The sequence below is a fragment of the Heterodontus francisci genome, chromosome 3, assembly GCF_036365525.1.
Source record: "Heterodontus francisci isolate sHetFra1 chromosome 3, sHetFra1.hap1, whole genome shotgun sequence".
In the NCBI taxonomy this organism is placed as follows: domain Eukaryota; kingdom Metazoa; phylum Chordata; class Chondrichthyes; order Heterodontiformes; family Heterodontidae; genus Heterodontus; species Heterodontus francisci.
In genome coordinates, this window is record NC_090373.1 from 124,432,633 (window position 1) to 124,447,133 (window position 14,501).

At 43.6% G+C, this 14,501-nt stretch overlaps 1 protein-coding gene across 1 annotated transcript in view; it reads left to right on the plus strand.

Annotated features, from left to right (window-relative positions):
- ufl1 (UFM1-specific ligase 1) overlaps positions 1–14,501 on the plus strand; it is an 80,357-nt gene that overhangs the window by 14,775 nt on the left and 51,081 nt on the right. The window contains exons 4-7 of the mRNA XM_068025881.1: positions 3,002–3,099; positions 3,911–4,025; positions 13,126–13,256; positions 14,215–14,273. Coding sequence (XP_067881982.1) covers positions 3,002–3,099; positions 3,911–4,025; positions 13,126–13,256; positions 14,215–14,273 — 403 coding nt within the window. The remainder of the gene's footprint in view (positions 1–3,001; positions 3,100–3,910; positions 4,026–13,125; positions 13,257–14,214; positions 14,274–14,501) is intronic.

Sequence of the window (14,501 nt, forward strand, 5' to 3'; positions counted from 1 at the left end):
GACTATCTACATACTGTTGCAAGAAGCCCTCCTGGATACTCACAAATTCTACCCCATCCAAGCCCCTAGCACTAAGTGAGTCCCAGTCAATATTGGGGAAGTTAAAATCACCCACCACTACAACCCTGTTACCTTTACATCTTTCCAAAATCTGTCTACATATCTGCTCCTCTACCTCCCGCTGGCTGTTGGGAGGCCTGTAGTAAACCCCCACCATCGTGACTGCACCCTTCCTATTCCTGAGCTCCACACATATTGCCTCGCAGCATGACCTCTCTGAGGTGTCCTCCCGCAGTACAGCTGTGATATTCTCCTTAACCAGTAATGCAACTCCCCCACCCCTTTTACATCCCCCTCTATCCCGCCTGAAGCTTCTAAAACCTGGAACATTTAGCTGCCAATCCTGCCCTTCCCTCAACCAAGTCTCTGTAATAGCAACAGCATCATATTTCCAAGTACTAATCCAAGCTCTAAGTTCATCTGCCTTACCTGTTATACTTCTCGCATTGAAACAAATGAACTTCAGACATTCAGTCCCGCTGTGCTGAGCAATATCTCCCTGCCTGCTCTTCCTCTTAGTCCTACTGGCCTTATTTACTATGTCCTCCTCATTTACTTCACTAGCTGTCCTCCTGCTCTGGTTCCCACCCCACTGCCACACTAGTTTAAACCCTCCCGAGTGACGCTAGCAAACGGCGCAGCCAGGATATTTGTGCCCCTCCAGTTTAGATGCAACCCGTCCTTCTTATACAGGTCCCATCTGTCCCTGAAGAGAGCCCAATGGTCCAGATATCTGAAACCCTCCCTTCTACACCAGCTGCTCAGCCACGTGTTTAGCTGCACTATCTTCCTATTTCTACTCTCACTGGCACGTGGCACAGGGAGTAATCCAGAGATTACAACCCTAGAGGTCCTGTTTTTTAATTTACTACCTAACTCCCTAAACTCCCCCTGCAGGACCTCATCACTCATCCTGCCTATGTCATTGGTACCGATGTGTACCACAACCTCTGGCTGTTCACCCTCCCCTTTCAGAATGCCCTCTGTCCGTTCAGAGACATCCTTGACCCTGGCACCAGGGAGGCAACATACCATCCTGGAGTCTCTTTCACGTCCACAGATGCGCCTATCTGTGCCCCTGACTATAGAGTCCCCTATAACTATTGCTCTTCTACGCTTTGTCCCTCCCTGCTGAACAACAGTGCCAGCCGTGGTGCCACTGCTCTGGCTGCTGCTGTTTTCCCCTGATAGGCCATCCCCCCCCCGCAACAGTATCCAAAACGATATACTTGCTGGAGAGGTGGATAGCCACAGGGGATTGCTGCACTGACTGCCTGCCCCTTCTAGCGGTCACCCATCTATCTGCCTGCACCTTGGGTGTAACCACTTCTCTCAAACTCCTGTCTATGACGCTTTCCGCCACCTGCATGCTCCTAAGTGCATCCAGTTGCCGCTCCAACCGATCCATGTGGTCTGTGAGGAGCTGCAACTGGGTACACTTCCTGCAGATGTAGCCGCCCGGAACGCTGGAAGCGTCACGGACTTCCCACATCTCACAGGTGAAGCACTTCACCCCTCTGACTGACATTTCTAACACTAATTAGTTAATTGATATAAAATAAATAAATACTTATTAAATCCTTACTAAATTATGATACACTTCACTATGTGGTCCCTAGTGCTAGATTTCTACAATAAATATTAAATGCTGTCTAAATACAGTAATCTCCTCCCTCTGGTTTAGTTACTCTACTTATTAATTAGTTAATTAGTGTTTTAATCAATTTTTATCAGTTTTATTTTCAAATTCGGTACAGATTCCCTACCAGCCAATCAGGTCACAACTTTCCTGTGATGTCACTTTTTCAGTTTTTTTTCCCCACCCGAGCTAACTTACTCTATAAACTCACCGCTCCGGAACTCCGCCCTCCGAGTCTGCTCCGAGAATCCCCGAGGTAAGTTTTTTTTATAAACTCACCGCTCCGGAACTCCGCTCTGAATCATTAGTCCAGAGATGAGAGGCTGAGTAAATTGGATCTATATTCCTGGAGTTTAGAAGATTGAGAGGTGATCTCATTGATACATACAAGATTCTGAAGCAGCTTGCCAGGATAGACACAGTGAGGTTGTTCCCTTGGTTGCGGAATCTAGAACAAGGGGACACGGTTTCAGGGTAAGAGGCCACTCATTCAGGACTGAGGTGAGGAGAAATTTCTTTACTCCATGGGTTGCGAGTCTTTGGAATTTTCCATCCCTGAGGGTTGCGGATACTCCATCATTGAATGTATTTAAGGCTGAGATAGACAGATTTTTGGTTTCTCAGGGAATCTAAGGATATGGGAAGGTGCAGGAAAGTGGAGTTGAAGTCGAAGTTCAGCAATGATTGTATTAACGTAGAAAATAGGAGCAGGAATAGGCCATTCGGCCCTTTGAGCCTGCACCGCCATTCATTACAATCATGGCTGATCGTCCAAACTCAGTACCCTGTTCCCTTGATTCCTTTAGTCCTAAGAACTATATTTAACTCTTTCTTGAATATATTTAATGATTTGGTCTCGACTGCTTTCTGTGGTAGAGAAATCCACAGGTTCACCACTCTGAGTGAAGAAATCCCTCCTCATCTCAGTCCTAAATAGCTTACCACTTGTCCTTAGATTGTGACCTCTGGTCTTAGACTCCCAGGAATGGTAGAGCAGGCTCAACGGGCCATATGGTCTACCCCTGCTGCTGTTTCTTGTGTTCTTGGAACAAACATTTCAGCAAATATTTTAAGGGCAATACTGGATGTATGTTGCAGAGAACTACTTTGAATCACTTAGTTCTAAATAAATGGAACTTTTCTGTAGTATAATATTGAATGTTGCTTAAGTCAACAAATCTACAAACATTTTGCATTCATGTTATGTATTTCCCCAAATATTTGTTTTATTCTTCAGAAATAATTTGTACTGTCTAAAACTAAAAATTTTAAAGAAAACATTTTTTCCCAAAATTTTCTTAGATTCTTAATGTGGATTTAACTCACATTGAGAGCAAAGCAAGTGACATTGTTAAATCAGACAGAAGCATCCAGCTTGTTTTGGGCCAGCTGATTGATGAGTGAGTATTGACAATTTCTTTATCCTAGTAGACTTTTTTTCCGTTTTTCTAAAATAACCAGAGGATGGGTAAGTGGGACTTAATGTGGAATTAGTTAAGAACAGCAGAATTTTGAATTAGCTTAACTACAGAGGGTGGAGGATGGGAGACTGGCCAGAGAGCATTGAAGTAATTGAGTCTGGAGGAGACAAAGGCATCTTCGAGATTTCATTCGCAGATGGGCAATGGTTGGGGTGGAGATGGGTGGTATTATGGAGGTACAATTTAACAGTATTTATACTGGAGAGGATGTGTGGTTGGAAGCTCAGGTCAAAAGTCAAACAGGACATAGAGTTTGCAAACGTTCTAATTTAACCTGCGACTGACTGGGTATGAGAATCGAGTCTATGCTGAAGCTGTGGAGTTTGTGGGAGGGGCCAAAGACAATGGCTTCAGTCTTTCCAATGTTTGCTTCAGTGGGAGAGAAAATCAGGTAATTTTTAAACGGGCTGCCAGTTCACTATCACCTGTTTATTGCCCACTGATGAAAGCTAGTATAACACCGATAGATTTTTTTCCTCAATAAATTAAACATTACAAACAAACATTTGAGGAAAACTGGCAAATATTTAACAACTGACAATGCGGTTATCAACAACTTTTTGTAAATTTTAATTCCACAATATGGCGCTGGTGTATTTTCTCAATATTTTGGTATAGTAGAGATCTATACTTATGTCAAGTACATGTTTACCTGCAGTCAAATGAGTATTTGAAAAATATAAGCGCTAAGAAATAAAGACAGGATGTACTGTTGTTGCCACTTAACCAGAACCTACCTGGATCAGATGGCTGAAGAGGTAAATGACCGACTGCAGGAAGCTGGACAGGTGACCATAGCAGAGCTCTGTAAGTTGTACGACCTTCCGGCTGACTTTCTAATAGAGGTGAGTAGATACTGTTCCACTGCAATTAAAATGTGGGCAACTTATGCACAGCAGTAGGAACTGGGTCAAGTAGAAAAAGTTTCACTGATAATTTCTTGTGAAATTTGTTAAAATACCACAGAGATTCCCAAGTAATAAAACCAGCATTGTATGTTACTAAGACCTCTGTAGTTTTAAGTAACCGATTATAAAGGAAAGTTGTATCAAGGACCGGAAGCTTTAATAAGTTCGAATTCTTAAATGTGTACTTTGAAACTTAAGAGATGAAGAGCTCGATAATGGGGAATGCTAAGAACTACTGGTACTGGATAGCCCGTACTTGGCCCTTCGTGGATTCCTTTAAGGTCATATGCTGTGAATGAGGAGTGCTATACTGTTATAGAAACATAAGAGATGCTAAATAAATAAAGACCAAGGTCCATCTAGTTCGCCTTCTACCATCCTGGTGGTAGCATGATGCGTGCTTAAATGAGCTGACCATAAATCTTAGAGTGAGGTGAGTTCAGCTCAGTCCAGTGAAGTGTGCACTGCATTGAAGAGCAGTGATCCTGCTGTTAATGAACTGGGACTGCAGTCCCTCCCTGGAGAGGAAAATGTTGAAAATCTGAAATATAACTAGACAAAAAAATTACAGAAAGTTTGTCAGCTTTTGAAAGATCTAGGTTACTGTTTCAGGTCTAACTTCATTAGTTTTGATGAAGTGCTGCACCCAAAACATTAACCTGCCATTTTTTTTTAAAAGATGATTAACCTATTGTGCCATTCCAAAGTTTTCTGTTTTTATTACCAGATCCTCTCTGAAATTCCTCGTGAGATAGGCTTTTTATAGATAAGGACAGAGGCACTAAATTATGTAATGCATGTTGAATTATTGTGCTGTTGAATTGGAACTTTGTGTTATATTGCCTGTCCCTTTTAAAGGCCAAAAGATTTGGTCGAAGTGAATGCGTCTTGAGGGCAACTACAGAGTAAATATTGCTCTTTAAATTGGAAGGTGCTTGTAAATCTTTGGCTGTTATGCTTGACCAGGTTATGAAGTGTGATATGCAGATTGATTTTAAGCTTAATTAGTGTTTCAGTTTCACAGTTCTCTGAGATACCTGCTCATCCCAATATATCTTCAAATCTAAACGAACATTTTTTTAAGCATCTATCTTGTATATTGTCCCAGAATTTGTGGTTGTGGTGGCAGCAAAACAATTAGTGTTGCGATCATTACTGTGTGAAGCTAACAGCAACTTCTGGCATCCGCCCATGTTCAGTTAAGCTCAAAAATCTGGAAGTTGCAGTCAGTGACACCCCCCCCCACTCCTGCACAGTGTGCACTGTTGCAGTCTTCACAGATGCTATTCGCATAGAATCAGTGAATTGACGTGAACTTCAACTTTTTACAAACTATTCTTGCTGTAAAATCCACTAAAAATGTTGAATGAGGTGTAACTGGGTTTTTAACAGCATACTAAGTCATAATTACTGCCTAACAACCTCTCTGGACCTGTAAAACTAATTTTGCAAGTGTGATGTGCTATTCCCTCAAAATATCATTTAAAAATGCCATGATTTTTAAAATAATTTTTATTTTACTTTTTTGAATGTTGATATTTCAGCTTCGACCTTAATCCCACGTATATGTCCCCGACTTTATTTTCCCTTGTGTAAAATGATTACAAAAATGAATTGTAATCATTATAATTAGAGGAAATTTCTTTTGATCTGATTGGCTGATCGGTGTGCTTGATGACTTCACGAATGCTGCATGGCAAAGTTCCCTTATAGATGGCGCCAGATTGAAAATCGTGTCGCAAAAAGAGAAACTGTGCTTTAGAGCCCACTAAATCTTTGTGGGCAGCTTTTTTTGAGATGAGCAGTGAGATGCCCATTAAACGTGGTATGTGGGGTGCACATTCCAGTGAAAATTCGTTTATAAGCTGACTGTTATGAAAAATCCTAGTATTAATGTATCCACATCTCCTTGGAGTTATCTGTGATGCCAGTATGCGGTGCTGTGATAGGACTTTCAACATTAGAGGCATCACACCATCACATATGCCTACTCCATCAGATAAGGCTCATGATAGTGAGAGGCCTATATGCATGGGTTAATTAAAATGCATGGGTTTATTAAGAACAGTCAGCACAGATTATTCCCACTGTAACAGAAGACTAAAAAGAGATTTAATAGAGGTTTTTATAATTTAAAGGGTTTTTATAAGATGGATAGGAGAAGACTGTTTTCTCTGGTTGGGCAGTCAGTGATGAGAGAATTTAGAATTATTACTAAGAAAGCAAGGAGCTACGTTAGGAGAAATGTCTTTACGCAGAGAGTTTTTGGAGAATGCTTTTCCACAGAGTTGTTGAGGCAGAGACCATTGCATTTTAAGAGGAAATTAAACAACTATTTGAATCAGAGGAAGATGCAGTCCCTTGGACGGTGATGTAAACTTACATGATTTGCAGCGGCTTTCAGTCTGCATGCAGTTTGCAGACTCTGGCCATTGGGTGACACTACGAAGCACTTTTTAATTTGGTATGTTTATTGCACATTACAGTAAAAACTCCCATGTAAACCAACTGTTATGGAAAATCCCATTATTAAAGTAAGTGTCCGCATCTCTCTGGAGTTACCTGTGGCAAAGGTTTCAGTGTTAGAGGCATTAGACCTTCACATACTCTCATCCAACTCTTATCAGATGAGGCTCACAATACTGAGCGTCATATGTAGTTTAAAATAAAACATGAATATTGTTATGAACGCAGGACTTTTTAGTATGGTCATGTTTTTAAACTGTGACACGCCAGGGGTCCTGGTTACCACGAGAACAAGGAACCCAGATCAAAGACCCTTTTGAAAGCAGGGTGCAAAGTTGTTACACCTGAAAGACTATGGGTTTTGCTCTCCCAGACCCCGATTGTAAACAGGGAGCCAGGGGCTCTAAAGTGCAGATTTGAGTTGCTATTTTTAATACCTGGAAAGAAGGGAAGACCCAGGTGGTTGTGCTATGGTCAAACTTATGGGGCTGTCCCGCCACCTTCCTGCCTCCACTACACTTAAGTCCGTGGCGAGAAGGCCTATGGATGGCCTTCCTACCCTGCTGCCAATTGAAGCCCTTAAGGGGCAATTAATGCCCAATTAAGGGCCTCTTCCCGCTGCCACTGGTATTAACCCAGAAAATTTGCCACATGGGGAGCATGACATGCAAACCCATGTGGGATTACTTGCCAGCTCCCTGGGGGGGTGCCTCGTTCAAAGGCACTCAGTGCCTGATCGAGGGACCTGGCACCTGGAAGGGGGGCCTGCTGAGAGTCACCCCCCTGCTCTTGCTACTGACTTCCCTACACCATCCCCACCCCGCAAAACCCCATCACACACCCAAGTCCAGGATCCAGCGCTGACCCGGGCCTCGGGTGGGTGTCTTTCTCACAGCAGCCGCCCCCTCCCTGGGGTGGCACTGCTGAGCAAAAGAGCTGCCAGCATCTGATTGGCTGGCAGCTCTTGGTGGGCGGGACTTACTTCAATTGGCCTTCTTGAAAGATGACGCAAGGCTCTCGCCAGCAGACGAGACCCCTGTCACCTACACTAAATAACGCCTCTGAGAGTTATCAAATGCAAACAACTTTTGATCTGGATAAATTTAGGAGGCTTTCCTAGGTCTGGGGGCTGAAAGGAAGAACGGAAGATGAGCAGTCAGCTGTGCAGCCTAGAGAGAGACATAGAGAGACCAGTGGACTTATTTCTGGGGAGACAGCTACTCTCATCACCGATACAGCAAAAGGCTGTTCAGATTTGATTAAAGCAAAATACTGCAAATGCTGGAAATCTGAAATAAAAACAAAGTAATGGAAATACTCAGCAGGTCAGGCAGCCTCTGTGGAGAGAGAAGCAGACATAACTTTCAGGTCTGTGACCTTTCATCACAATTCAGAACAGTTCTGGTGAAAGGTTAACCTGAAACATTAACTCTTGTTTCTCTCTCCACAGATGCTGCCTGCTGAGTATTTCCAGCACTTCGTTTTTAGAGTCATGGAGAGATACAGCACCGAAACAGGCCCTTTGGCCCACCGAGTCCATGCCGCCCATCAACCACCCATTTATACTAATCCTACATTAATCCCATTTCCCTCTCTCATCCCCACCTTCCCTCACTTCTCCTACCACCTACCTACACTAGGGGCAATTTACAATGGCCAATTTACCTATCAACCCACAACTCTTTGGCATGTGGGAGGAAACCGGAGCACCCGGAGGAAACACACCCTGTCACAGGGAGAACTTGCAAACTCCACACAGGCAGTACCCAGAACCGAACCCGGGTCGCTGGAGCTGTGAGGCTGCGGTACTAACCACTGTGCCGCCCATGATTTCCAGCTGCTCCAGTATTTTGCTTCTATTTTAGCCAAATTAGCTTTCCTCTCTGCCAAGTAAGTAGTGAGAATTTAACATTTTTAATTACTTACATTTTTTAATTTTTCGTGTCTTACCTGCCACATCAGTAGCCCTGCTCCAGCTCCATTTAAAAAAAACATTGTTCTCCTAGTTGGAATGTTTTCAGGCCTGCTTCCCTCCAATTTCTTTCTGAACCATCAGTCTCCTTGATATTAAATTTTTAAAAAAATTCTCCCTGCTTTTCTGAGACCATCGGTGTCTGCACTCGCCTTTCAAAATCTCCTGTCACCCCAATGACTGTCGACCATCGAAACAAGGACAAGTGGGGAGTGTTTTGCAATACTCTCCACTTGCCTAAATGAATGCAGCTCCAACAACACTCAAGAAGCTCAACACCATCCAGGAAAAAGCAGCCTGCTTGATCAGCACCCCGTCCAGCACCTTAAATATTCACTCCCTTTACCACGGTCGCACATTGGCAGTAGTGCGTACCATCTGCAGCATCTGGGGGAGAGACCTGAAACATTAACTCTGTTTCTCTCTCCACAGATGCTGCCAGACTTGCTGAGTATTTCAAGCATTTTCCGTTTTTATTTCAGATTTCCAGCATCAGCAGTATTTTGCTCTTATTGTACCATCTACAGGATGTCAGTGCAGCAAATCGCCAAGCCTCCTTCAACAGCACCTCCACCATCCAGAAGGGCAAAGGCAGCAGACACATGGGAACACTACCAACTGCAAGTTCCCCTCCAAGTCACACACCAATCTGACTTGAAACTATCGCCGTTCCTTCACAGTCGCTGATCAAAATTCTAAACTCCCTTCCAAACAGCATTGTGGGTGTATCCGCACCACATGGTCTGTAGTGGTTCAAGAAGATGGCTCACCACCAGCTTCTCGAGGGCAATTAGGGGTGGGCAATAAATGCTGGCCTGGCCAGTGACCCCACACCCCATGAAACGAATATAAAAAAAACTGCTGCCTCTCAAACACCAGCTCATTATCAACTGCTGGTCCTGCCCCTAAGAATAGACTGTTGCAGCCTATTTCCAGCTGCTACTGGCTGCGCTGCTGTAGTTTGATGCCTCAACAGATTATGGTGGCCATAATGTCTCCGAAGCCTGTCTCGCTCTGGACCATACGCATCTCTGCTTCTGCTTATGGACCTTCGCGTCCTTAAGACGGAGTTTGCAACCACTCCAAAGCCTCAGAGTGGGGTGGGGGGGACATCAAGTTCTCTATCAGGTACCTGATGGACGACGGGGCAATGCATGACATCCATTGGCTTGGTACAAAAGGAAGAAGTTCAGGGCTAATGGGTAGCAGAAATCAGATAGAGAGAGAGAGAGAAAAGGAGGCAAAAAGTGAGTTGTGCATGAGGCAGAAATGGAAATAGAGAAAAACGTTAAATGGGGAGAACGATCATTTGGAAAAGAGGAAGATGGTAGACAGATAGTGGATGAAAGGGAAGTGAGGGCTGAGAGAAAACTGGGGCTAATAAAGAACAAAGAAAATTACAGCACAGGAACAGGCCCTTCGGCCCTCCAAGCCTGCGCCGATCCAGATTCTCTATCTAAACATGTCGCCTATTTTCTAAGGGTCTGTATCTCTTTGCTTCCTGCCCATTCATGTATCTGTCTAGATACATCTTAAAAGATGCTGTCGTGCCCGCGTCTACCACCTCCGCTGGCAACGCATTCCAGGCCCCCACCACCCTCTGCGTAAAGAACTTTCCGCGCATATCCCCCCTAAACTTTTCCCCTCTCACTTTGAACTCGTGACCCCTAGTAATTGAATCCCCCACTCTGGGGGAAAAAGCTTCTTGCTATCCACCCTGTCTATACCTCTCATGATTTTGTACACCTCAACCTCCGTCTTTCTAATGAAAATAATCCTAATCTACTCAACCTCTCTTCATAGCTAGCGCCCTCCATACCAGGCAACATCCTGGTGAACCTCCTCTGCACCCTCTCCAAAGCATCCACATCCTTTTGGTAATGTGGCGACCAGAACTGCACGCAGTATTCCAAATGTGGCCGAACCAAAGTCTTATACAACTGTAACGTGACCTGCCAACCCTTGTACTCAATACCCCGTCCGATGAAGGAAAGCATGCCGTATGCCTTCTTGACCACTCTATTGACCTGCGTTGCCACCTTCAGGGAACAATGGACCTGAACACCCAAATCTCTCTGTACATCAATTTTCCCCAGGACTTTTCCATTTACTGCATAGTTCACTCTTGAATTGGATCTTCCAAAATGCATCACCTCGCATTTGCCCTGATTGAACTCCATCTGCCATTTCTCTGCCCAACTCTCCAATCTATCTATATTCTGCTGTATTCTCTGACAGTCCCCTTCACTATCTGCTACTCCACCAATCTTAGTGTCGTCTGCAAACTTGCTAATCAGACCAACTATACTTTCCTCCAAATCATTTATGTATATCACAAACAACAGTGGTCCCAGCACGGATCCCTGTGGAACACCACTGGTCACACGTCTCCATTTTGAGAAACTCCCTTCCACTGCTACTCTCTGTCTCCTGTTGCCCAGCCAGTTTTTTATCCATCTAGCTAGTACACCCTGGACCCCATGCGACTTCACTTTCTCCATCAGCCTACCATAGGGAACCTTATCAAATGCCTTACTGAAGTCCATGTATATGACATCTACAGCCCTTCCCTCACCAGTCAACTTTGAATTCTATTAAGTTGGTAAGACATGATCTTCCCTGCACAAAACCATGTTGCCTATCACTGATAAGCCCATTTTCTTCCAAAATGGGAATAGATCCTATCCTTCAGTATCTTCTCCAGCAGCTTCCCCACCACTGACGTTAGGCTCACCGGTCTATAATTACCTGGATTTTCCATGCTACCCTTCTTAAACAAGGGGACAACATTAGCAATTCTTCAGTCCTCCGGGACCTCACCCGTGGCTAAGGATGCTGCAAAGATATCTGTTAAGGCCCCAGCTATTTCCTCTCTCGCTTCCCTCAGTAACCTGGGATAGATCCCATCCAGTCCTGGGGACTTGTCCACCTTTTAGAATACCCAACATTTCCTCCCTCCTTATGCCGACTTGACCTAGAGTAATCAAACATCTGTCCCTAACCTCAACATCCGTCATGTCCCTCTCCTCGGTGAATACCGATGCAAAGTACTCTTTTAGAATCTCACCTATTTTCTCTGACTCCACACATAACTTTCCTCCTTTGTCCTTGAGTGGGCCAATCCTTTCTCTAGTTACCCTCTTTCTCCTTATATATGAATAAAAGACTTTGGGGTTTTCCTTAACCCTGTTTGCTAAAGATATTTCATGACCCCTTTTAGCCCTCTTAATTCCTCGTTTCAGATTGGTCCTACATTCCCGATATTCTTTCAACGCTTCGTCTTTCTTCAGCCTCCTAGACCTTATGTATGCTTCCTTTTTCCTCTTAGCTAGTCTCACAATTTCACCTGTCATCCATGGTTCCCTAATCTTGCCATTTCTATCCCTCATTTTCACAGGAACATGTCTCTCCTGCACGCTAATCAACCTCTCTTTAAAAGCCTCCCACATGTCAAATGTGGATTTACCTTCAAACAGCTGCTCCCAATCTACATAAGAGATAGGAGCTGATGGAGAGATGGATCAAGAGGGGAGAGGAGACTGCGATTTTACCCTCGGCAGATGGGAGCTGGCCACCGACTGAAAAGTTGGTGGCGGACCCGCTTCCACCTTGCCTGGGGATCCAGCCCCTATTTTGCAGGTCACCAGGCTTCAGTTGGTGTGAGGCGGGACTTACACCCGCATGAAGTAGGAATTCCCGCCTAATAGAGCTGCTGGCCAATCAGCAGGCCGACAACTCTTAGTCCCAGCAGCGCCACTGGGAGTGGTGGCCACTGCTGGGACTACAGCCCAGCATGAAGAAAAGATGTCGGGGAGCCTGGAGCAAAGGTAAGTTTTGGTTGCCTCACCAGGGGTAATCATTCGGGCGCTGGTGAGGCAAGGGTGGTTGGTTGAGGGGATAGGGGGGAGGTTGTTGGGGTAGCAGGGGTGGCCCTCCATTGGGCACAGGGTGCCCGATCATGAGGGCCCCCCGGGACGTTCGAGAGCCGCCTGCATTTGCCAGATGGCTTCTCTGGTCTTGGACGCCCGCTTGCCGCGTGTAAAATCTGCGTGGAGGTGGGCGAAGGGCGTTAAGTGGCCACTTAAGGGCCTTGATTGGTCTGGGGTGGGCGGGCCGTTTATCGCCTTCGCCGCCGCTGCCCTCTGTAAAGTGTCGGTGGGAGCGGGTCAGGAAGGGCTCCTGGAGCCTCCCGCTGTATTTTACACCGCTGCATTTTACGCCAGCACCCCCACCCTGCCACCATCCTGCTCTCTGGGGTGGCAGAAAATTCAGCACAGAATCAGAAATCAGGCAGGAAGATCAGTGATGGGGCGGGGGTTGAAGGTTGGGGAAACAGTCATGTTTGCTTAAGAGCATAGAATTTTATAACCTTAACAGGATGTACAGTTACACTTTAGGAAGGGAATATACAATGCAGTTTACATTATAATATTCCTGTACATATAAAATGACACAACCTTTAACTTAACCAATAGCAGAGCCACTTTCCAAAATGCAAACAAGAAATACTTGTGCAAAGTTCTGCCTCTGCAAAAGCTAAAATTGTTTCTGCACATCCTTAGTATTTACGTATCTGTACTTTTCTTTCTAAATTTAAAGGTATTGTCTCAGCGTCTAGGCAGAATTATAAATGGACAGATGGACACCTATGACCGAGGAGTCATCTTTACTGATGCTTTTGTTGCTCAGCATAAGGCACGGATTCGTGGGCTTTTCAGTGCAGTAACCAGGTATTGATCAAGCCATCACACTTAGTTATCCATCCAGTTAAGTACAAAAGTGAATGAATTAGTATTCAAGTTAATACTTACAGCAAGTCTGTATAATATAATGAACTAATATAACTGAGATGTGCCTATTCTAATTACTGTTGGGTATGGAACAGTTTACGAAAACATTTTGTATGAATGTGATCGAACCCTGCACATCCTCAATGTAAATACCGGTAAGTTCTGCTTTACCATAGTCCTTGAAATCTCTGATCTTTTCAGTAGATAGCTATTCATTTTATATCTGTCATTTTGTATTATCAACTGCATTTATTAACTTGCGTTATTTGTGTACACGTTATCCTGATTGACTTCCTGCACTATTCAGGATGAGTTCTGAGTTGGCAAGGTAATCAAAGACTGTACAGTTTAATTTATACTGAATATATGCTGGAGAGAATTCCTGTAATTACTTTTGTTTGCTGGTGCAGGAAAAAGAACAGCTCAGTCTTTCAGCTTTTTCAGGTTATCAGTTATGCTTTTCAGGATCTTTCTTTAACATTTCTACACCAAATACATTGCATGTTAGTTCCAGGATTACTTCAAGTCAGCTTTTAAAATCATTTTTGTCTCTATAATGCTTTTAATATGCTGCATTACTGATTTGGAGGAGATTTATTTTTACTGATAATTTTCCTACTTTGAAACTCAAAAGGACACTTATTGGACTGTTTCAAGGAAACCTGGACCTATTTTTCTTTGTTTTTTATAATTATTTATATAATCAGTTAATGGAATGTTATTTCTATAAATATGGGAATAATAGTGTTTTGGTTTGGAAAGCCTTTGTACTTTATTAATCTGAGAGTTTTTAGGGATGAATATGATGAGCTTGAATTCAGAGGGAAATGTGTTTGTTTATTTCTGCACTTGAAATTTAGTAAATTTTTTAATGTTGCTTAATTTTCTTTGTCAACAGGCCAACGCCAATAAGCACTTTGATAAATCAGTATAAATTTCAAGAACATCTTCTTTACTGTAAGTTGACAATGGAGTTATATTATTTGATAGAGAGTAAGAATTAGTATTGAAATGCAGTTAAGTAGGCAAAACTTATTTGTTTGCAGAAGTGATCTTCTTAGCATATGGTTTGAAGTAATCCTGTGCAGTTAAGAACATTGCATTTCAAGTATAATAGCCTATTAAAAACGCTCTCAATGAAATGATTTTATTTAGCTGTCTGTATAACAGGGAAATAAACCAAAA